The 25,449-nt window shown below is 35.5% G+C and overlaps 1 protein-coding gene across 4 annotated transcripts in view; it reads left to right on the forward strand.

The window, feature by feature from the left end:
• The window catches only part of Mrm2 (Mitochondrial rRNA methyltransferase 2), a 211,229-nt gene that overhangs the window by 147,816 nt on the left and 37,964 nt on the right, over positions 1 to 25,449 (forward strand). For all 4 annotated transcript variants that reach the window (XM_081731192.1, XM_081731193.1, XM_081731191.1 and 1 more), the window contains exon 3: positions 14,532 to 14,671. In XM_081731192.1, coding sequence (XP_081587318.1) covers positions 14,532 to 14,671 — 140 coding nt within the window. The remainder of the gene's footprint in view (positions 1 to 14,531; positions 14,672 to 25,449) is intronic.

Genomic DNA, 25,449 nt, shown 5'->3' on the forward strand with positions numbered 1-25,449 from the left:
TGCCTGTTCAGTGCATGAAAAAAAAATTAAAAAATAATAATAATCATGTAATGTACATGTACCTGTACAGGCAATGTACTCCCATGCGCAAAAAAAATTGCGCGTATACTGTAACTCAAGATTTTTCGCATTTATTCCATTTCCTTACGTTTATGGGTAAAATTCAGTTATTAGTATGTGGAGATAATAGAAAGCAATCCATCTAAGGAGATATTTCCAAAAAATATAATAAAATAATAAAAATATAAGCAAAAAACAAAATTATGCTCGGTTTTGTGTATACTGGCAACGATGATTTCTAGGGATTTTTTCAGTAGCAGATCACAATTGCGGAGGGAATTCAGTAGGGAAGTCGAGGAGTTGGGTCAAGGAACTGGATAATGGACTAAAATGTTGCATTTATTGGTTAAAACCTAGTGTGTAGATTGCCTGCCAAATATAATTTAGCTTCTGTAACTAACATGTCATACGAAAATATAGAATTAAACAGAAAAACTCTTATCTTAAGGTTCGAAGCGATACAGACCATGGTTATGAAGATTATTTCTTTTAAAAAAAGAGCTAACACAACGTAGCCTCCCTGGTTAGGTGGATAGAGTGGCGGAGTTGTAGTTATTTTATTATTTTGACCAGCACATCGAATCCCATCCCATCTTTTTTTTTTTTTTTTTTATACAAAACATTATAGGAAGTGTATAATTTTGATGTTAATAAGAACCGAAACAATATAATAAGGAAATAATTTATTGGTAGCATCCTTTAATCGACGTATTTATTCAGTATTAGAATACGTGTACTATTGGAAACAGTTATTGTTTTCAGTTTATAGTCTTGTATGTTACTTCCCGTTCTTGAACAGCAGACAACTCACTTCGGGTTTGTGTGTCAGGAAGAACATACGCGACCTTGACAGTCTGTGCAGTCTTACCCCTTGTTACATCGACCTGATGTTAAATGATCGTTTGTGTGTGTGTGTGTTTCTTTTTTTGCTTTTTAGAGTAGCCTATTGACTTTCTCTCTCTCTCTCTTTTTTTTTTTTTTCATATTCACAAGTGCAAGAATGCTTTAGTTGAACGTAACTAAATTATACAGATCTATGTATGCGGAACACGAATATTTCCAAATATAGAATGAATATGAACGATAATCATACCATATTTCTACATTATATAGTAGCGTGAAAAACTGATATTAAAATGATATAACAAACAGGCATAAGCTTTTTTTCTAGCATGGCAACACATTAAACGTAACTCATTAAATTTTGGGAATTACAAATTATCACCTTACGTGTCGTTGTATTCCTATTCTTTTTCACGTTCAAGCGACGAAAGAAGAAATTGTAGTAATAGTGATAAAAATCAAATTCGAGATTTCAATGAATTCAAGTTTCACGCCCCCACATATCGAAAAAGTAATTTTGATGTCTGTCCATCTGTTCGTTTGTTGGTTCGTCATGCTTTTACATGCATTCAAATAGAGGCCATACTGTTCGACGTATCTGGACCTAAGTCTAGACATGAAGTTCTTACAACACTTTATCGTTTCGAATTCTATATTCTCCGACACCTAAAAATAAGGGTAGTTTACTGAAGGATGAAAATTTAAAACAAATTGTTTCAAAAATAGCTGTAAAGATTTTGCTTTTTTTACAAATATAGTTTGAATCATTGCTCTGAAAAAAATACATAAGGTGTAATTTACTATATGGGATGCGTTTTTTCGAGCAATTTTCTCAATCACATTTCATAAATAATTGTATCATTAATAACCTAACAATATGACACAACTCGTTCGTCCTGTAAACATTCAGAAGAGGTAGTTTACTCTTCTCCGACGATTTTCTCATTAACGTCTGACGCAATTTTGTTCATATTTCATAAATGAATGTCACATAAATAACCTAACGATATGGTATAATTCCATCATCCTAAAAGCTAGAAGTGGTATATTACTTTTCGGGGCAATTTTTACCCTACGATTTTGTCAAGAGTGACTCTGGCAATTTTGTTCGTATTTCATAAATAGCATAACCCGTTTGTCCTGAAAAGATACACAAAGGATATTTTATTCTTGGGAATGACTTTTTTGACGATTTCTCAGAAAGTACTTAGACGCTTTTGCTCATAGTTCACATACGATTATTTCCTTAATAATTCTAATATATGGCATAAGTTATTTCTAACAGAAATATGACCAATGGGTACTTTACTTTTGGACATAAGTTCCTTCGAACAAAGTTTTCCAAAAACACATTATTTTATTCGCATTTCCCAAATAAATGTTTCAGTAATAGCTGCAGCCTAACACGAGTCAGTTTAAGAAATTCGAGCGAGAAAATTCAGTGCGTTTCATCCGTACCCATTCTTAAATATATTTTTAAATGTTACACCTAATCACAATTTTCCTAACAAAATCGAAACTTCTATTTAAATGTGCCTTGTTGTTGCCAAATGGTTCAAGTCCATTGGTTCTGGATTTGATTCCCGGTGAGAGCTAGTGTATTTTTATCCAGCGTTAAGGTATAGGTAATAAGTAGGTGCAAAGAGAAAAGTGTTGAAACAAGCCTAACCAACCTAATAAATAATACAAAGAAATAATACAATATTACGAAATTATAGAAGAAACGTTGTTAATATTAGATATTTGCGTGTGAGATTGTCCAACCGATGACTGTCAACTCCAAAGGTAAGAAAGTGAAACATCCAATACCAGGTTAATCAGTGGTCTCTAGGTAAAGCTATCCTACTAGGAAGTGATTGAGATACCAAAAAATGTTGTAATCGCTGGGAGACATGTTAGGAGAATACATTGGGTGAGAGACTTTAATTCATGAATAGTCTGCACCTTCATTGGTGTATTGAAGTGCGTAGGTGGTGTGTGTTTAGCACATTGGGTTCCTTTGTTGTTAGTCCCAGCTTTCTAGACCGGATGCAGTTATTCCCGGTAGAAAATACAAGAAAATATACATTTATATTACTATTAAAGTAAATAATTACACTCATTCCCTCAATGTGATACTTGTTTGTTTAACTGTATACAGAGAGCTGATCCGTGGAAGAATCGTTCATAATAATAAATAAAATAATCTCGACAAATATTCTTGTAAATAATAGGTAAAAGTTTGCGTCACACTGTTCATTTTGCTGGGCACGCCAGTGTGCCACGTTATCTGGTTGTGGCACACTGGAATATAGGGTATATCTTTCTAATTTTTCCCAACTATTTTAACTGCTTCAATTGAAATGAATTTATAATAATAAGAGAGTGAATTTAGTCTTCTTACCCTTCGATTTAGAAATAAGGTCCGCTAGAATTGTATATATAAAAAATAATAATACTCAGAATTTTATAGAGTAGTTTGTTTTATTCGAAATGACATACTTCCTGCAACTGTTTGGGTTGGAATTATTTGAAATCAAATCTTTAAGTTTTACGACTTACGGTTATACCGGCTAGGCCAAAGGACACGGTGGTGATGAGAAATGAATGCAATGGTGGAATGAAAAACGTGGGAGAAAACGGGAGAACCCCGAGAAAACCCATGCACATGGTGTTTCTCCACCACAAAATTCACTTGGTGCGAGCTGGGGTCGAACCAAGGATCCCATGCACCAAAGGTGAACGCTTTATTACTGAGCCACCGCGGCCCCTCTGAAATTATTTATAGGAAAGAGTGACTACTTTTATGAAAACTTGATATCGAACACATTTGTTTAAAAATACCAGCTTTTTGTGAAATATTGCTTAATATTCAGGAAAACCTAAGTCAATAAAATAACAATAATAATAAAAATAATAACTATTATTATTATTATTATTATCTTAAATTAAAAACTCTCTGGACCTAATGCATTGGCACAATTCCACGAATTAAAAAGAATGTGTTTACTTCTCATGTAAGTGTAGAAGGACTTAATCCCTGTTGCTTTCAATATAAAAAGAAAGTGTCCAACTGTCAAATGATATGCTACATAAAATGCCCTATGCAACATAATGTAGTATAGTCATCATTCCAGGTTGTCTAAAGAACACTTTCGTTTTAGCAAGAAAGGAAGAAAATAGAAAATACCGAGTTTTAACCTAGTAGAAAGTTTGCAGATTTAAGGAAAAATGCACAGAGTTGTTTGATATAAAATGTAGTTCGGATTAATGGAGTAAGACACCGTAAATATTTTATTGTTTGAAATATACTGGGAGTGACCAAGCCATTGCCTATGGAAATATCGAAAGAGATACGTTAATGGTGTTAGTTGCAAACTTTTTTAAAAATGAAAAAATAAGGAAATCTCTAAAACTCTGATATCACAGATCCAAATTGACTGACTGTTAAGTAAAACTGCTAAATCTGAGTAAAGCAAAAAAAATATTAATGACCTGTGTTACAGTTTCAGACATCATTCTCATATCAAAACTACGATAGAAGTAAATTATAAATAAAGGTGAATTCACAGTTCTGGAATACCAACAAATGATTTTGCTAGATGTAACTTTTCGGAGAACTTTTTTATAAGGCTTTAGATTTATTTATTTATTATTTTTTTTTGTTTGTTTATTAGCTTCCCCATGCCGTAAACGTCGCCAACTCCTAGTGGCCCACTTGCCGGTAAATGGCGATCGTCGATATAGCGACGCGTCGAAGGATTGCCGCTAGCGTGCCACTAGTGGCAGGGATTCGTCGAGTCGAAGCAGATATCTAGAATCGGGGGTATTGAAGTTACCACCACGTAAGAACGAGGACTTCATTTTCGTCCGCGCTCGTTTGATTTGTCACGGAGAATCTAAAAGGGACCAACATGAACTACCGCCAGTCATGTGCATGCGGTTATTATTATATATTATTTTTCCCTGACGAATTGTTATTATAAGGACAATACTTGAGCTCCGGCGGTCAAGAGTAACTCCTGCCTTTACATCTTGAAGTGAAAAATCTTGGGGTGGGTGCGTATAATTGTATGAATTTAGTTGGCAACTGTCGCCGATCACTAGCAAGTGAATATGGGAGAACTATGAAAAAAGTAAATAGACGCTTGCCATTTTGTTATAAAATTACATGACGAGTGCATTTGATTTGATTCCGAACAGTTGTCTTCAAATATACACGGTTAAAGGAGCACTCTGATTAGAAATATTAAAAAGACTTCAACGATTTATCACTCCACAAGCTGTGTCTTCATAATCGCCTCCGTGCCGAATTCGGAAGAACACGCAATTAGTAACCCTAAGGTTGATGGTTCACGCCCAGTTCAGGGCACTTTCGTTTTATTTTTTTAAAAATGCTTTTAGACTCATCTTGACGCAAAGAAATTACGCATATAGGCGATTTAACGTATTTTAGGGGAATAATTTTGTGGTTCGTTAGCGTTCCGTCGCTTCTCTGCCGGTGGTGGAATAATTTTCAAAACGGAAGTGGGACCAATTTTTGGCTGCGGGACCGCCAATTTTTGGGGACATGTCACTAGTTGCCTATCGGTGGTCCACCGACGCTTACGGCATGGGATTGTCCCCTCACGAGTGAGGCAGATTGTAATCGACCAAGAGTATTTTGGAAAAATGGGAAACATCTTCCGACTTCGACTTCTGAATAATACGTTTAGGATCAAGTCGAATCAAGGCTGCGCCACGGGAAGGTAGAACAAGTGAGGCAATCGTTCCAAGCACTACGCTCGACAGCTTCCGTCTCATTCAAGACTTAGACTCTTCAGGAAAAGTAACAAGTTTATTACTTGTAATTTATTCTTTGAGTCAAAGTATTTTGCAATAAACCATCGTTTTGTAAGATATTTTTACGATTGTATACTATTAATTTCGAAAATTGTACTCATAATATAATTTCCCATCAAGGATTTGAAAAAATCAAAGTTGGAACAAAGAAAGATCTCCGATCCACATGTCTTCATGTTTGATATGAAAGTCTCATCTTCATTATTTACCCTTAATTTATTTTAGTCCTAGGCAATGCGAATCGACGGGATGGCTCTAAGTAAAAACATTCATTTAGATGGTTAAGTAATCAGGAAATTCCTGCTGTTATTTCACGAAACACCACAGGTCTTGAGGGAAAAAAAATTTTTTTTGCTTACCAGGGGGAGGGAGTAAATCATCTGCTTACGTTTGCTTAACTAGGAAGAAGGCAAGGGCGCCGATCCTGGGGGGCCGGGCCCGCTCAAAGCTCATGTAGGCCTCCTTTGTATTTATGAATATACAATATTTGGCATAATTTGTGTGTAATTTGTCTTAAAATCCTCATATATATATCTTCTGCATTTGAATGCCACCCCTCCCCAAATTTACAGAGAAATTGGAGTTCCTTGGAAGATCTAGTGAAATGAATAAAAATGTGATATCGTAATACTTGAACAACTCTATCTAATGAAGGAAAGTAAATTAGTATTCAACACTTCTTTCAGTTTTAAGCATTTCAAAGATTCTCGTAATTTAGTAGCGTCCCGGATTTGCATTTTTGAAGTACGGGAACTTTATCTATACCTTAACGTGGGAATCGGTTTCGGACCATGCACTTTAGCCGCTTTGCCATAAGAGGCACAAGGGGTTTCTTTCGATTTCTTTAGGAATATTGCGAATGGTATAACTTTTAAAACTATGTTTAAAAAAGAATACACATCGACATAATGAGATGATAATCTGACACCTAGGAAATATACTGAATTGTTTTTAATTTGTTCTCACGCTACCAAAACAGTACTTATGCTTTTTTTTTATTCCAGCCTTTTAATATAAGCATTTCAGACTATTGTCTTTCTAGGACGATACAATTCTAGTTCATGTATATGCTAGCTTTGGAAATACAGTAGAGTTTCGCTTATCCGACATAAATAGGCAGACAGAACGCTGGATAATATGGATGTGTTAAGAAAAGACCTATTAAAAGTAAAACTTATGATATAATTTTACATATTACGCATCTAATAATAATGTTTTATAACAAATAACTGCACTGCACTGAATCAGGGACGTATCCAGCGTGAGGGCCTGAGAGCTGTCTCTCTCCAAAACTCAAGCACTTTTTAATACACTTGCCTTTACCCTTTTGAGGTTCTTTTATATCAGTTTACTAGTAGTCAGTGTCCAAACTTTGGGCAATGTGCTGTTGTCTTGTTATAATTCTAAGAACATACCATAATGCCATTATACCAGGTGCAGTGGCGTAATTAGGGGGGTGGCTTCCGGGCTTAAGCCCCCCACGAAATCTTACTTAGTATAGTAAAGTAAATGAAATATCTTGCAGAATTTTCACATTTCCAGGCAAAGCCCCCCCCCCCCGAAAGTTAGCAAATCCTTTCCCGAAACAAAATCGTAAATACGCCACTGACCAGGTGGAATTAAAGAACAGTTTTAAATAGGATTAACATTTCGTTTCCGTTCTGTTTTTAACTTTAATATATTAGAACGATACACTCCATGTCTTCTTGCTATTTTTGTTATGTGATATACGTAGCAGACAGTTTTCTTTAGTTACATTTCTCTCGAAAATATGTTTCATTTTGTTTGTGCTATAATGCAGTTTCCAAAATAAACCGGTTTATAAATGAAAAGTAGGAAAACGTTTAAGAGAAGTACAGAACTGTTGCATTATTATTATTATTAGTAGTAGTAGTAGTAATATTAGTATTATTATTATTGATATTTAAAAACATTAGAATTACGTGCTTACGAGGATTCGTGTTGGGCCCCCTCCGAATAGAAAACCTGGATACGTGTCTGCACTGAATGATAGACGTATGAGTCAAGGTGTAGACGGGCGCGCTAGGCGATAGACTCCACAGCATGAAAAATAGATTAAGACCACAACTTGCAGATCATCTTGCCGATTGGTGCTATTTGCAATGATATATCGGATCATACGGTATGTGGAACAAAGGATGGTCGGATAAGCGAGACCATGGTGTATTGGTGTTTCACGCACCTAAACCTATAAAATGTTTGTATAAACAATTATCTTTCATTCCCTAGCTAAATTTGTGGGTATGATCACACACCTTGCCTGATAAAGTATAGTCTTATAAAGAAAAAAATATTTTTTTTAGCTAAAACCTAAAGAAAAGCCAACTTCATTTTTTTTTAATAATGGCAAACTAGTCCACTTCATCACGATAAATGACGTTTGGTACTAATATGTCTTTTTCTGTCCGTATATATCCTTCACACTTCGTTGGAGACAAAATTGTTTTTTCCCCAAGAAAACAAGATGAGAGAAACTATACAACAGCATGAACAGAAAACAATAGCTATTAACAATAGTTCTCTAATCCTGGATAAATACGTCATTACAGCAAAATATCAGTAAGTTGTCCTTATTATATTGCTTCGGTTCTTATTAACATGAAAATTATAATGTTTTGTAAAAAAAAAAAAGAAAAAAAGAAAAAGAAATGGGATGGGATGGGATGGGATTCGATGTGGTGTCAAAATAATAAAATAGCTACGACTCCGCCACTCTACCCACCGAACCACGGAGGCTACGTGGTGTTAGCTCCTTTTTCAAAAGAAATAATCTTCATAACCATGGTCCGTATCGCTTCGAACCTTAAGATAAGAGTTTTTCTGTTTAATTCTATATTTTCGTATGACATCTTAGTTACAGAAGCTAATTTATATTTGGCAGGCAATCTACACACTAGGTTTTAACCAATAAATGCAACATTTTATTCCACTATCCAGTTCCTTGATCCAACTCCTCGACTTCCCTACTGAATTCCCTCCGCAATTGTGATTTGCTACTGAAAAATCCCTAGAAATCATCGTTGCCAGTAACAAAAAACCGAGCATAATTTTGTTTTTTGCTTATATTTTTATTATTTTACTATATTTTTTGGAAATATTTCATTAGATGGATTGCTTTCTATTATCTCCACATACTAATAACTGAATTTTACCCATAAACGTAAGGAAAATGGAATAAATGCGAAAAATCTTGTTACAGTATACGCGCAATTTTTTTTTGCGCATGGGAGTACATGTATCTGTACAGGCGAAGTATAAACACTTTACAGTTATTGTGTTGGGTGTTCTACATGGGTGTTGGGTGCTCTACATGAGTGTTGGGTGTTCTAAATGGGTGCTGCATACCTGAAAAGTACATGTATTTCGCCTTATACATGCAATGTACATGTACTGTTTCTTTCTCTGGACATGTGCATGTATAGGAATTTGTGTTTGTGATCCTGAATACAGCATGTTCCTTACCTGTAAATAAACTGTTTCTTTCTCTGAATATATACTGTACATTGCATGTACAGGTTTCTTGTATGTGCTTGACGCCTGTAAATGCATGCTCTCTGCGTCTATAGAGGCCCATTAACTGGATAAGTCCAGGCACTGTACAGGTGAAAAGTCGTGTTCCATTTTCAGGCACATGTTTGACATTAGCTGCACAGGTGCCTGTTTTTTTTTTTCGTATGGAATATATTAATGAATTTTGTATAAGGATAACAAGCTTACGATGATCGTATGTCCCTCGGAGAAGATACCAATTTATAAGACTCTGAGTTCAATTCTTGGTATTGACCAACGGTACCGACACAATAGGTGTTGGTGAAAGGGGAAATAGGTAAGAAAAGTGACCAATCTAGATTTGTTGAGGCGAACCAAATTGTGAGACGAAATTATATTATCAAAACATTAGGATGCAAATTGACTGACTTACTTAAAATATTCATTATTTTAAGTTAGGAGCGTTGGGAAAATGAATAATATTTTGCAATAAGTTGATTGTAAGAAAAGGTTATTTTAAAATAGCACAATAACACTATATTTCCTGTATGATAAATACGTACGTGAATCACAAGCACAAGGAAAAAACACAACTCTATTTTATTTCTGTCCTATGACTAACGCATATTGCGGGTAACCAATAAAATTTACTTTACAAATCCTCAATGATTCCGCAGTCATACATTTTCCATTATTCCTTATCACGGAAGAATCATTGCACTATTACTTACGGATTACTCCTCGCTTTTATCCCATTTTAAGGACTAAACTTAAAAATATCGTAATTTGTGTATATTTCTTGATTATGTTTTAGCGTCATAATAGTAGAACAGTAGAGCTATTTCGTGAATAGTGAAAATATTTATAAAGGTTAGGCGCCTGGCTACGGCGCTTTGCTTTACTGTTATTAACTCATTGCTTTTTGTCTTGCTGCCTCTTGGCCACCAACTGACTACACCTTCTTTCATGAACCTTGGAGTGGAAGAGAAAAAGGGATGAAGACAAGTCATCGTTCTTTACTTTCCCTAAAGAGAGGGGAAATAAAAACACTATGGGAGATTCAACACTTCTCACTGTGCATCACCATACAATTACTATTAAATTATATTCAGGAATTGGGGGCACGGTGGCTCAGTGGTAGAGCGTTCACCTCCGGTGCCTGAAGTCCTGGGTTCGATCCCAGCTCGCGCCGTGTGCTTTGTGGTGGACAAACACCGTGCTCGGGATTCTCCCGTTTCCCCCCACTTTCATCATTCCACCATTTCACTCATCTCATCATCACCGTCTCCTTTAGCGTAACCGGCATAACTGTGGGACGTAAAACTTAGATTTCATTTCATATATTCAGAATTAATAAAATCAACATCAGGAAATTCCCTTGTTTGCCTTCCACGAGCTTCGATGAACAACTAATGCAATAGTTATAATAAGCGATTATATAACCAACGAAGTTAAACGAAGTAAGACTTAGTTTTCTTTCCTTATATGGAATTTTCCCGACGAGTATATGTGTGGGCAGTTTGAGACTTCTAGCTGTTCTCTCAGATATATGTATACTCGTTTGAAGCTCCTAACTACACTTCCAAGAATTCTATGTGGCAAAAGTTCAGTTCTTAGAATTTTAACCATGTATACGAAGGATAAATAAAGTGTTCTGTGGGGTATATAAGTTGTTACCGGTTTATCTGTAGAGTTTTGTTACAGATTTCCACCAGGTCTATATCTCAGTGATCAAAAGCAGGCGAGCGAGGTGTCTTCTTCAAATTAGGATGAGGATCATGTTTTGCAGTCTTAAAATCATTTTCACTGCTATAGATAACGCCCAAGCGCTTGTCTTGTGACCCATAACGCACCTTTCGAATTTATAGGTTTTGCGTGTATAATTCACTTCAAAAGTCATATATTTAGTACTCCTAGGATGCAATAAAATTTGAAAATAACTTTGCTTTAAGTCAGTCGAGGATAGGAAAGATTTTCTTTTTAACACGTAAGATGTCCGTTGATTGAAGTGGTGTGGACAAGTATTCTGTATAGCTGGTACCAGCCAGTAAATGAAACACTAATGTAAATTCTTTAGAATATGGTTTATTTACTACTAGCAAAGAGGATGAAAAACCACTAGTGTTTGTCTTTATATTAGCATCTAACAGCTGTTGCATCTGATTTATCAATTTGTTTCCGTATTCCTAAAGGAATAGGTACGGAACGATGATGAAATGAAGCATTTTATTTGTATCTTGTGCTCGTTTGCCTTAAAGTAATCAATATCATCTGGGCTGTAAGATGATACATGTCTCTAGTTGTACAATAAATAATAGGAAAAATAGTTCCTCCAGTGGACATTTTGCGAATAAATAAAGAAGACAAAATTCAATACAAAGTATTTTGAGAAGTCGGATTATTTTCTTGGAACAAACTCTTATAAAGAGTTTATTATTTTCATATGTCTTGTTTTACTGGTAAACTTACAATGGATAAGGTGTGAACGTTTAGTTCTTGATGGTTAAAGGTAATGAAGAGACATGAAATTTGTCAAGAATGTTATCTTCACTTCGTTACTCATGGTTCGGGGATTAGGAAGCCGTAATCACAGATGGAAATTCTAATTTTCATGAATTATTCAACTCAGATACTGAAGATAACTCCTATTTGTCCATGATCTTCGCACGACATAACACATGAACTAGATTCCATCATGGCTAACGAGGTCGGATCAAGTTCCTAAATTTCAAGATTCTAAACAACTCCCAATACTATTCGATAATTATGAATGAAACTGGAGATGCACGTCAACACGAGTAAGTTTCAGTTTGTTTTTTTTTTTTTTTTGATTTGTTGGTGGTAAGGATTTTCAAATTAATAAATTTTTTGTGATAATAATATTTGAATTATTACAGCTGAAAATCTAATGGATATTCTAATACTTTTTCTCTGGATATCAAGTCGTGCAGAAGTATTGCTACTTACGGAGCGACAAATAGGGTAGGCATTTTTTCAGGTTTGCAAGGAAAAATCAGAAATTGAACTGGGAGTCATACAAGACCATTTTTTTGCACTTTTTTGAACTTCGTAACTCAAGAGGCAATACAAAATGAAACCGTGGCAAGAGACTATCGTGCAGATGTGAAAGAAATTATCAATTTTGTGACGAATCACCCAAACAATTAATAATATTTGGGTCTCTGCAAGCTGCCCAAGATGATAGCTGCATACACCCTGTAACTATTCATTTTTTCTTAAGTCTTCATCCCGGCGAAATTAAAATACCGCTAATTTTACAGTAATTATGTGATATCTTCAAATAGATAAAAGATAATTGAAATATCGAACAAGAGCGCCCTAGACAATATTATTTTGCGTGAGGTACCGTTATCACAAGTCACCTAGTGGCTTTCCGTTTTCAGCTGTTTAGAAACGCGAAAATAAATGCCGATTTTCAAAATGTCTCGAAATCGAAAGCAGATAAGTGAGTCGTGATAACGGTTTCTCATGTAAAATAATATTGTCTAGGGCGCTCTTGTTCCAGATTTCGATTATCTTTTATCTACTTGAAGATATCACATAAATACTGTAAAATTAGCGGTATATTAATTTCGCCGGGATGAAGACTCTTAACCAGGCAAAATAAGTTCATTGAAAAATTGTTTGCAGTATTACGATTTTTTTAAAAGGAAACCGAATCTGATGTCGGTGCGAAAGCTAAAGGTTTCCCAATATTCTGTGTTCCTTTGACTTTGTCACTGCTTTTTATGCAAATTTTAGTTTCAGTTGAAACTTCAAATGTCTTTGTGCAAAGTTTTAACATACAATTGGAAAAAGTCGTGGGGAATATTGATACTATTTCCGAAGTTTTGAAGTTACCTGCAACTGATAAACGTTTCGATACAGTCTAGATCTCTTGTTTGAGTTGGATCAAAATATTTGTCGAAGAGCCAAAACTTTCAAAAGTTGAAAAATGCCTAGCTCAGCCCTTCGCTTTTGCAAACTTCCATGATTTTATCGGAAAACTTATTTCGAGAATTTAGATAGTGTAACGAATTGCTACGATGATCGATTTTCTAAAGCTGCTATAGAAATAAAATTAACCCTTCTTTCCAAAACTAAAGAGTGCAGTTCTGTAGTAGAATTATGTAAGGAAGACTTTGACCCTGGTAGATTAATTTTACACAAATGTGATGTTGAATATGTGTGTATCATAAAGTTTACTCGTTAATAGTCCAGAACACTTAGTGCGATTCTTTTCCTCAAATAAGCATGTCGGCGAACTGATTACAGTGATAAGTTGCTAAAAATCTCGTTAACAATATACGTTTTTATATATACAACAAAACATTTTTTCTCTGGCTAGAGAATTAAGACTTACCCGGGTTACCATGATGGAAGGAAAAATTGAACAACGCAATTTATGCATATCCGTATGCAAGAAGCGAAACGTATATTGAATCTTGAAACTGTGGGAAATATTTTTATCAAAGGATCGCCGACAGAATGCTTCTTCCCTTTTTTTCTTGAGTGAGAATTAGAGATTCTACAAAGACTTCAATTTTTATACTAATGACGAGCATTTCATTTTAATTTGTTCCATTGTATGTATTATTATAACATAAAAATATATTTTAAATATATTCCAATCAGCTAGCTTTATTTGCTTCCTTTTTTCATTTCATTTCTTTTCTTTCTTTCCTTCTTTCTTTCCTTTTTTAATCTGTAAATCAGAAGGTCAGCGTTCAGAATGACATGACGGAAATTAATGCAGGGAATTCAAACTCTGAAACCTTTACGCCGCTATATTCTCATTCAAGAATATTTTACACTGTGAAAAACCTAAAACTGCATTTTCGAAAAGGTCATTTATTCAGACTTACTGGGGGAGGCCCCCGCCAAACCTACAAATTATTTCTACCCCAGTTCCCACGGTTGTGGACACTGACTTAGAACATCCCCACTGATTTTAAAAATCCAGAATTCCTGGCCCGAATGTGTGTGTGTGAAGTTTAATATCCATTTTCGTCATGTAGGCAATATGAAGCACATAACGCGAGATCCGTAACTACATACAACCACTTAGGTTTGAACCAGATATCCTGACCAAATCCATTGCCAAATTTCGTATAATACGGAGGTACGTTCTGACATACTAGGTGATTGAGTTTTAAGCAGCAAGTAGAATTCAGAACGTAATCAATGTATTTTGCTTTACTGTTCTAAGAAAAGTTCAGAGAATTTGGAATGAAAATACTATTAATCTTGCCGTACTTAAGGATTTTCACTTATGTGTTATCCTTATTATTTTCCAGATGTCGCAGTGCTTTCAAATTACTTGAAATTGACAAACGTTACCATCTACTTTCTTCTGGTATGGACGTTGTTGATTGTGGAGCTGCACCAGGCGGTTGGACCCAAGTACTGGTAAAACAAACAAATGCAGATGGGCAAGGTAAACTAACTACATTATCACTTTCAAGATAGCTACCAAGTTTCCAAATTTTCCATGATCAAAATGTTTCATAAAGGATTCGTAATCAAAATGTAGCATGCCAAAGTTCGTTGTTTGATGTATGTAAAATGAGTCAGTTTCATAATTCTTCTGCATTTGGCTAGCTTTCAAATGCACAGCTTTTTTTTTTTTTTTTTTTTTTTTTTTTTTTTTTTTTTTTTTTTTTTTTTTTTTTTTTTAATGTCACCTTAAAATCCACAATACACAGCAGTAATGATGGTTGCGGATAATCACGGCATTTTCTCCGATTATGTTTCTGCTTAAGATTCACTATTATTTTATGTGACGACTTCTAAGTGACATTTATATGAAAAAGTAAGTGCGTGTGATTTAAGTGAATTTTAAATTCTGTAATGTTTTAACTTGCAACTATTATTATATATTGAACTACCTATTCTCCTTATATATAATCAGAGTTTAGGCAAAGTATGTATGCGCATAGTTAAATAATAATAAAGAAAGATTCTGCTATAGATTTATAAAGTAGTACGTTAAAAAATAAAGTATTTTTTCTACGTTTGAGGTAAAGCGTAAATATCAAAAATATATTTTCAAAACTTAATATGTTGAGATTTTGAATTAGTTTGCAAGAAAATGCTAAGCGAAAATTAATACTATTATCGAGAATTTCTTAATTTAATTCACTAAAATACTTTTAAACTTTGATTCAAATTAGATATAAAGAATTAAAATTGTTTGGTGATTGATTTTATTCACGATAATTATCATTAAGTTAGAATGGTATACAAGAAAATATATTGGTTGCCGCAGTGGCTTAGTACTAGAGCTCATACCTCTGCTGCGTCGCGCTCCTGGTTTGATTCCAGATCGCACCAAGTAGACTCTGATAGACTAACATCGTATGTGAGGCTTTCTCGAGGTTCCCCCGTTTCCTCCCAGTTTCTTCATTCCACCATTTCGTTATCATCATCAGTCTCTCCCTTAGTCTCTTAGCATAATGTTTGGACGTTAAATTAAAAAAAAAGAAGATATATTCATCCAACTTTCACAAAGTACGAAAAAAATGTTTATTTGTTTCGGTAGTGGATAAAGCGCTTTCCAATCATGGATACTGCGAGGGAGAAATAAAAACGTTATATCCTCATCTTTAACAAGATATAAATAATGATAAATATTTTGGTCTTATGAGCTGCACACTTACAAATAACCGAAGGTTTGTTCATGAGAACCGATCCTGGGGTGTCAAGGAGGCTCGGGCCTCCTGAAGTTTGCTTGGGGCTACATGTTTGTATTAAAATTCATTTTGATATCTTGTTAGGTGATATCTGACAAACCCCCAAAAGTTATACAAAAATTAGCGCTACTGGGTTTGCTACCCCGCTGTTGATATACTTCAATCGAAGTTTGATTTCTTCTGTAAATTCCCTCTACATTAAACACAAAATAAACCGTAAATCATGAACTAAAACAATGAAAGAGCAATCTTAGATACATAAATAGTATTAATAAACAGTGTATATATATAAGCGTAAGTCGATAAGTTTCTTTTCAAGTTGACTCTACGGCATCATGTGCTCCGTACGCTAGGTGTCACTGTTAGCTTCGTCTGTGGTAGGTTGCAGCGTTATCACATCAACTCGTTTTCCGCTGTTGCGAAGTAAAGATGGCCACGCCACTCTCTGTGTGCACCAAAGGAGAATAGCGTTCTGTCATCCGTTTCTTGTGGTCTGAAAGTGTACCCAGAGCGGAAATTCATAGAAGACTTTCAGCTCATTGCGGGTACAATGTGTTGCCACAGCGAAGTGTTTACCAGTAGATGGAACAGCTCAAAAGTGGTCGAACGAGCGTGAAGGATGAGGAAAAGCAGGGCGTCCAGCTAGGTGCAGCAATAAGAGATGACGTTACTGAAAAAGTCCGTACCTTGATTTCGAGCAGATGAGTGACTGTTGATGAAGTGGCAAGCCATATGCAGATTAGTCATGATTCTGCAAATGACATCATGCATAACAGGCTTAATTTTTTCAAAGTCTGTGCGAGATGGGTTGCGAAAATCTCGATGAAGAGGACAAGCGAAACCGTGTTAGAATCTGTCAGCACCTACTGGACCGTTATGCCAACGAAAGTGAAGCGTTTCTCAGGCGAATCATCGCTGGAGGTGAAACGTGGATTCACCACTTTGAACCAGAGAGCAAAGGTCAGAGCATGAAATGAAAGCACCCCGCATCTCCCGTCAAGAAGAAATTCAAGATTCAAACTTCTGCGAAGAAAGTGATGCTCACAGTATTTTGGGTGTCAATCGGAAAGCTTGTACAACAGTAGACCAGATGAATTGAAAAGCAGGTTGACTACGTTGAATAATGATATGAATGAAAAGATCGTACTCTTGTGGTAATAAAAATTGATTGCAGATACTTATTGACTTACCCTCTTATATATCAAGTGTAAGATATAATGGGCAGGCATTGTACGTTGCCTGATTATAATTTTACAGTATTTTCCAATGTTATTATGTTCCTATATGAAATATAAGTGTATAGTGTTGTGTGGAATCGAAACTACATACATTACATAGAACGAGTGAATGAACATTTTGGTGCTAAAAAATTGGATATTATACCATCCAAGTTTTATTCATATTTAGATTTATATCATAATTTATTTATATATATTTATTTATATTAAGTATATTTTTACACAAATGCCTGTAAAAATAAAACAAAATTTGACGCACAAATATGTGTCTCAGTATATTATCAAGAAAATGACTATTTTGAATCACTGTTGTAGTAAAATAAGAATATAATATGTGTATAATAAAATCTGTCTAGTTACATTACATAATAAATTATTTGATTGGTATTTGGTCAGTTGGTCCCTCTTTCCGTTTCATGTAGTCTTGGCACTGAAAACGGGAGTTAAATGCTAATCCGAGTAATCAGTGTGTTTACGTATGATTTTTTTAAAGTATAAACAACCAAAATCCTTTAAGAATTTAAAATGAAATATTTATTTGAACAAATTCCCAGATACAGCATAATTTTGCCATTTTATACAAGGAAATGTTAGCAAGCAGGAAAAAAAAGGAAAACGACAAAAACAATGAGAATAAATAACAACAATAACATCAATAATATCAACAAAGAATCCACAAGTAATATCATTTGGCCACCATGTGTTTTATTGCTCTGTCCAACACCGGGTAGCTCGAAAAAAATGTCAACTTCATTAGTTAGATTATTATAATAGTTCGATATTCTGTGAAAAAGAGACCTCTGTATAATTGTCAGCCTAGGGCGTGCAAGATGAAATAATTGGGTATTCCGGATTTTGCGGGAAGGGACACGTAAGGATACTTCTTGAAGAAGGATTTCTGATCTCAAGTTCCCATTAGTTATCTTATGAAGGAATTTCAGGTCAGAGTTATTTCCGCATACTCCTGGCATCTGGATATTAAGATATCGCAAAATTTCCTCCTTGGGTAATATTCGAAATGAGGGAACACGAAAACGTACTATTGCAAGAAAGAAATTGAGAACAGACTGAAGTCTAAAGAAATGTGTAGGTGCGACAGTGGCCCATATGGGAGAGCAGTATTCGATCTTGGGTGCTATTAAGAGTTTTATAGAATGTTGCTAATGATGTCACAGTGCGTAGTTCAACGAATCGATAAAGAAGCCCCAGCATACGCATTGATTTCTTAACTTAATTAGATGTGGTCAGAGAACGAGACTTTGGAATCAAAGATGACACCAAGATAATTATGACTAGCAGAATGTGTTATAGGGGAATCGTTAATGTGGTATTTGGGGGGAACAGGATACTTTTTCAGAGTAATTGTAATACTGTCACATTTCTTACTGTTTCAGTTGCCACATTTCACACCAGTCTACAAAGTAATTTATGCCTTCCTGTAGGGCAGTCGTGTCATGGAAACATGATATTTCTCTTATAATCGTCAGCAAAAAGTAAAATACCACTAGGATTAGTTGATAAATGAGAGTAGAAGTCGTCCATATACAGAACAAATAGCAGGGGCCCTAGTACGCTTCTCTGAGGCATCCGCGAGATCACAGGTTGGGGGTTAGAAGTCGCCCCTGAAAGAACAACTTTCTGTTTACGGCCCTTCAGGTAGCTGGTGATTAAAGAGAGAAATTTACCATGTACATTAAACCTATTGGAAAGCTTGTGGAGAAGAAGAATGTAACTGACAGAATGAAAGGCCTTGGAGAGATCAAAATACATGACATCTAATTGAGTATTGTTATTCATACATTTAACTCACAGGAAAGAAGAGTTCTTAAATTTGTGAGACTTGAGCTTTTCGGTAAAAAGCCGTGCTGAGAAGTGTGAATGTAAGGCGACGTGAGTTTGAGTAGCCTGTCTTTGATTATTTTTTTCGCAGATAATAGGTATTACAGAAAGAAAAGAAATTGGCCTATAGGAGAATACTTGATTTTTAAGTCCTGATTTATATGTTGGGGTAATGTGAGCTAGTTTCCAGCTAGTGGGATAATATCCTTCTCTGAAGCATCTTTGAATAGTATGGATAGAGGAACTGAAGTAGCTGAGGCAATTTTGTTAAGAGAGAGAGCGAGTGTTGTCGGGCCCAAGAGATCTATATGGAGAAGGCGATTGCAAGAGAACCAAAACCTCATCTAGGGTGGTAGAGAAGTCTGATAAGGTGTTAGTACAGATGGAACGGAGAGGGGGAAGATGGGTGTTAGGGAGAAGGGCAGTAAATGTTTTACAGAAGTCATCATTATCATAGGTATCCTGCCCTTACGGACAGGTCATTTGCAGCAGCTGAGAAGCTTCCATGCTCCACGTCCTCCGCTAACCTCTTCGTCTTCACGTATGATCTTTCTGTTTTTATATCATCCATTAATTATAATCTTCGCTGCCTCCCTCTCTTTCCCGCCACCATACCCTCTAAGACGTCCCTCATGATACGATTTCTTCTTAGTCAATGTCCCACCAGTTTCTCTTCCTCTTAACAATATCTAAAAGTGTTCTTTTCTCCCCCATAATTTCTAACATCCACTCATTCGTTTTCAGCTCGACCCAACTAATTCCTTCCATTCTTCTACACACCCACATTTTGATGGCTTCCAGTCGATTTTTATCACTTTTACGTAATGTCCACGTTTCCGCTTCATACAGCACAACACTCCACACGAAGCATTTTATGAGTCCTTTTCTCATCTCTTTATTTAAGGTCCCACAAAACAGACTTTTCTTCCTCCTAAAGGCTTCTTTCGCCATTCTTATCCTTGCTTTTATTTCACGTTCGCACTTCATGTCATTACTAAGAATACTACCCAGATATCAAAAACTATTCACTTGTTCTATTGCTCCCCTCCCACTTTTAAATTTGACAAAGACCTCTTCGTTCCAAACACCATGGCTTTTGTCTCTCTTACATTTATTTTCATCCCATATTCTTGAAAGCCCATCCTCAGGTTTTCTAACATTTTAGTAATTTTCTTTTCAGATTCTGCAACAAGCGCCATATCATCTGCAAATCTTACACGTCTAATCATTCTACCTCCTACCGAAATGCCGTCATCATCATGTAAACTCTTTTTCACTATCTCTTCTAGATAGACATTAAATAGTATTGGCGAGAGGCAACATCCTTGTTGAACTCCCCTTCCAATTGCACTCTCTTCCTTCAGTTCTTTCCCTCTCCTAACACTTACTTGTTGGTTCATGTATAAGTTTCTTATGAGTCTTCGATTTTTCCATTCCAACCCTATCTTCTTTAGAACTCCCAACAACAATTCTCAATGTACGCGGTCAAAAGCCTTTTTTAGATCAATAAACACAACATAAACCTCTTTCCTCTCTTCTATAAATCTTTCACGATCGCCCTTAATAATCCAATCGCATCTCTTCTGCCCCTTACCTCTTCTGAACCCGAACTGCTCCTCCTCAACTTCTTCATTTGTTCCTCCATATAACCTTCTGTTCAGTATTCAGAGCAAACTTTTAGCTGCATGAGATATGAGACTAATAGTTCTATAATCCTCACATCTCTTTGGGTTCAATTTCTTAGGTATCATGATCGTCTTCAGGAAGTCTTTTGGCCACTCCCCTGTTTCATGTATTTCATTGCATAGTCGGAACAATTCTTTCTTTCCCTTGTGTCCTATATTTTTAATGAATTCGATTGGTATATTATCTATCCCGGTTGCCTTTCCATTCCGAATCTCGGATATAGTCTTTTCAGACTCATCCCAAAGAATACTAAATCCTTGATCATCCTCGTCTACTTCACTTTATATATATATATATATATATATATATACAGAAGTAGTTATTTAAAAAGTCGGGTCTTTGAACATCACTAGCTTCAGTATTTTCGTCATGAACTGTTGCTGGTATGCCAGGAGATTTCGATCGAGATTTAATTACAGGCCAAAATAGTTTAGGGTTTCTAACAGTAAAATCACCAATTGAGTCCATGTATTCAAAGTACTTACGTCGCTGTGCCTTCTTGGTAACACTTCTAATTTGAGCGGATTGTTGCATGTGTAGTTGCTCGGATGTGACTTTCATAGATTCCAGGCAAGCATTTTGTTTTTAAGAAGATTACGCAGCTCATTGTCATACCAGACCGGGAACTTCTTCGATTTTGATGTTTTTACAAGGACAAAATCCTTTATAGTTGAGTAGACAACAGATGTAAATAGGTCCACCGCCTCGTCGACAGATCCTCCCTCCAACAAGCACCAAGGAGAGAGTTCAGTAGCCCAACAGATGTCACCCCAGGGGCTTTCTTCCAAAGAAGTTCTGACCTACTTTTAAGGGGCTGGTTTGTAGTAGTGGAGGGGAGGAAATTGAATGAAGCATCCAAGGAATCGTGATCCGAGGGAAAGAGATTTTTGCATGGAACAATACAATAACGTTCTAAGAGAGAACGTAGTCCAGATTGCTATTTTTGCGGGTATTATGCATATTGTGCTGACCCGGTCCAAGTCCATGAATAAAATTGTCCATGAAATAATTGTCATTTCCGTCTGTAGCGATGCCATGCTTACTGTCCTGCCACGTGATGGAAAGGTTGAAATCACCCAATAGGATGACGTCACCATATGACAACGCTTGTAACAGTGAGTCATAGCAAGCTTCTAAGATGTACTGGGGAGTGTTCTTGTGCGGTCTATAGAAGCACCCAATAAACACAGAGCTACAGTTTGGAATACACCCAAAAAAGTTCACAATCGCGTTCAAGATCCAATCTTATCTTGCTCTTCCACTTATTATTTATGCAGATCATCACTCCATCTCCACGAGTTATGCGGTCTTTACTAAAGATGGAGAAATTATTTGAGAAATGAAGTTCACTGTTGTTCACTGCTTCATTGAACCACGATTCAGTCACTGCAAGGCAATCCAGTTCCATTATATATTAAAAGCACTGGTGGAGTCTGGACCAGGTGGACCAGGGTTTATGTGAATATCACCACAAAGCACGAGAAGACAAAAAAGAATGAGGTTCTATTTTTCTGTTTTTGATTTATACCTTGTCATACGGTCACTGCTAGTTCCTCTGTCACTTTTAGCAGGAGCTAAGAAAGCATATGGCGGTCTTCTTGGTATGCAAGCAGCAGCTATGTAATGGAAACTGCTTTCACTACACCTCAGTCCATGATTCATTGTCAACACTTCACTTGAAAAAGTCACAGCACCCAAGAAACATGACACCAGAGCACGCACACAAACACCACAAACAACCTCCCCAAAAATGTAAAGAAACAAGAGCACTACTTTGCATCGATCTGAAGCCTGACGCTATTTTAAAAGAAACGCAGTTTTGATTACTTATTTCAGTAAGAAGTCGGGTTAAAGCCTAGGTATCACATCACGCTACTTACGAAACTGAGGTAGATGGTGGGAAAGTAGTAATCATATAACTGACCACGGGATTTAAGAAAAATACCTCTCGTTAACAAGGCGAAATATACTGTTCGCTTAAATATTTTTTTCAAGGTATATTTTAACATAACGACTTGTCTGCTGTTGTGACCTGATTTGTGTTTCTGATTTCATTTATTTTGATTAATTGCTTGGAGTTTAGCGCCAAACTTATATGATATGCAAACATACAGTTATGGAATTAGAACCACCGTAATGCATTAAAATCACAATGCTGTATACCGGGAATGGAAACGGAACTCGGTGAACCAAAGACGCACGCCCAAGCCACTTCATCAGTAAGTAGGGCTTGAATGGGCCTATTATTATTATTATTATTATTATTATTATTATTATTATTATTATTATTATTATCTCACGGCTATGCTCCGAGGCTAAAAGAGATGGTGATGATGAGAATAAAAGGAATGATGAGGAAAGTGGAAGAGGTAAGTGGTGGAAAGAACCCAGAGAAAACCCACGAACACGGGTTGGCAATCACAAAATATTAATAGTAATCAAAACTGAGTGATATTTTGTATTTCCTTATGAAGCTAGACATGTTATATATCTATGCCAGAATACAAAAGTATATAAATGTGTATATGTATGCAGTAATTCAGAATGTTAAAATGTATCTCAATCTTTTAAAAGTTTATTCTTTTCCAGTATTATTTTTATAGAACAACATGATTTTATTTAAATACATTTTCCATTTATAAGTTTCATATAATATATTATCAGACAAGTAAAATATTTAAATGAAATGTACGGGCCACCACATTAAACTTTCTCGCTTCATTACGTTAAACTAAATCATGTTGTGCTGCAGTTAATGAAACATTTTCTTGTGAAATACAAAGAAAATTGTGTGGTCGTTTCGGAAAACTTCAGCCGAAGAAAACTCATCCCAAGAGTAAATTACCACTTGTGATGTTTACGTAAAAAGTATTTTATACAAAATTATTATTATTAGTGAAATGTATATTTATAAACATAGCATAGTTATTTTTGAGGAAATCATCCAAAGATAATCATCCCGAAGAATAAACCATCCCTTGTAGATTTTTCAGAACAAATGAGTTTTGCCATACTATTAAGTTATTAATGAAATATATTCTATGAAATATAAACAAAATCGTCTGAGTCATTTTTGAGAAAACACTTCGAGAAAACTCACTTCTAAGAATAAACACTCTCTCATAATTTTTTCTCAGAAAAGTGACATACGATAGTATAAGGTTGTTACCAAAACATTGGTATATTAAAGCAATGAAATCGCTATAGCCTTTTTCGAAAAAATCACTTTCTTTTGTTTTCGCCCTACAGCAAACTCCTTTGATTTTGGGGGTAGGAAGAAAATTCGAAACCTACCCTGGAGAATTTTTAAGAACCTTAAGTTTAAAATTTAATGCGGTACGTTGAATAGTACAGCTTCCAGACGAGTGAGCACATTTACATCGGGACGAACGAACAGATGGACAGACATCTAAAACTCGCTGTTTTGGCTTGTAACGGTCATGAAAGGTATAAATTCGTTGAAATCTCGAATTCTATGTTTTCACGATCACAATACTTTCATTTTTCTTTCGTCATTCGAAAGTAAAAATGTAACTTCATTAAGCAAATATAACTACAAAATTTAACATTAGAAAATAAAACCATAAAAATAAAGTTTTTTCATCTCTTGTGTAGACTTTCTTTGTGATTTAACGAGTTTTTCATTCGAAGTTAACAACTCAGTCTACAGCACCTTGCTATAGCTTTGCTCGTTACAGCTTAGAGCACCCTAGAAAAGTACTCCAATTTGCTTATTTCTGATGTAGACGATTCTTTTGACGTGAAACTGGTGTTTCTTGGTTTAGATTGTGCCTTTATGACATGTTTTTTCTTATATATTATCAACCTTTAACTTTGTTTCATTAACATAGTTCTACTGAAAAGGTTTTCCTAAGTCGGTCTCGCAGTTTACTATTTACTAGTCGACTTTTATATCACTGGGTGATAGTCTTCTTGGTATTTCATGTGGAGGGACTGTGAGTTAAGTGTGCCATTAACGTTTTACAAAGGCTATTTTCAATGGTGTGCTTAATGTATATACGCAAATCTATGTTATGATACTATTCTTGCGAGAGTGTAGGCATCGTGTTAGATAATTTCGCAACAGGAAAGGAATGTTAAAGAATTCATGAGACAATGCTAAAATGTTAAATTCAGATAATCCCAGGGTTAGAGATTACCTTCTGGATTCATACTGGGTTATACATTGGATTGAGTTGTGCAATATAAAGAAAACACAATGTAGATACATCAATCTGAGATAATTAAACAAATGAAAGTAGCTGTTAAACATGAATGCAGTTGTGGACTTTAGTTTAACATTAGTCTAACTTAGAAAACAAATGAACGAGAAAGATGGGTGCAAAATTTATTTGTTTTTATTGGCGCAAGCGGGATCCTTATTGAGTGCAAAGTGACGTAAACAGAACTACTGAAATCCTAAAAAGGAATGCTTTTAGAATCACATCTTTCTTTTAGTCGTCGGCTACTGTTGATTTAAAATGCGAAGGGTTATTTTCACATAACAAAGCATCAGTATTATTCTTTCATTTTTGAAAATTCGAATTTCTGTTCCTGACAAAACGTGGATTTGTTATGAAATTTAACCTAAGATAGTATTTTTTGGGTTAAATTTAAAAGTAGAGGAAATGTTATTGTGTAGTTTAACCCCTATGTTCATGCACCAAGGTTAAAGAAGATTGTGATAATGAGATGGATGATGATAATAATAGAATGAATAACGTGGAAGGAGTCGTGAGAACTGCAAGAACACTCATACT

Source organism: Thermobia domestica, chromosome 11, assembly GCF_964235325.1.
Source record: "Thermobia domestica chromosome 11, izTheDome1.hap1.1, whole genome shotgun sequence".
Classification (NCBI taxonomy): Eukaryota; Metazoa; Arthropoda; class Insecta; order Zygentoma; family Lepismatidae; genus Thermobia; species Thermobia domestica.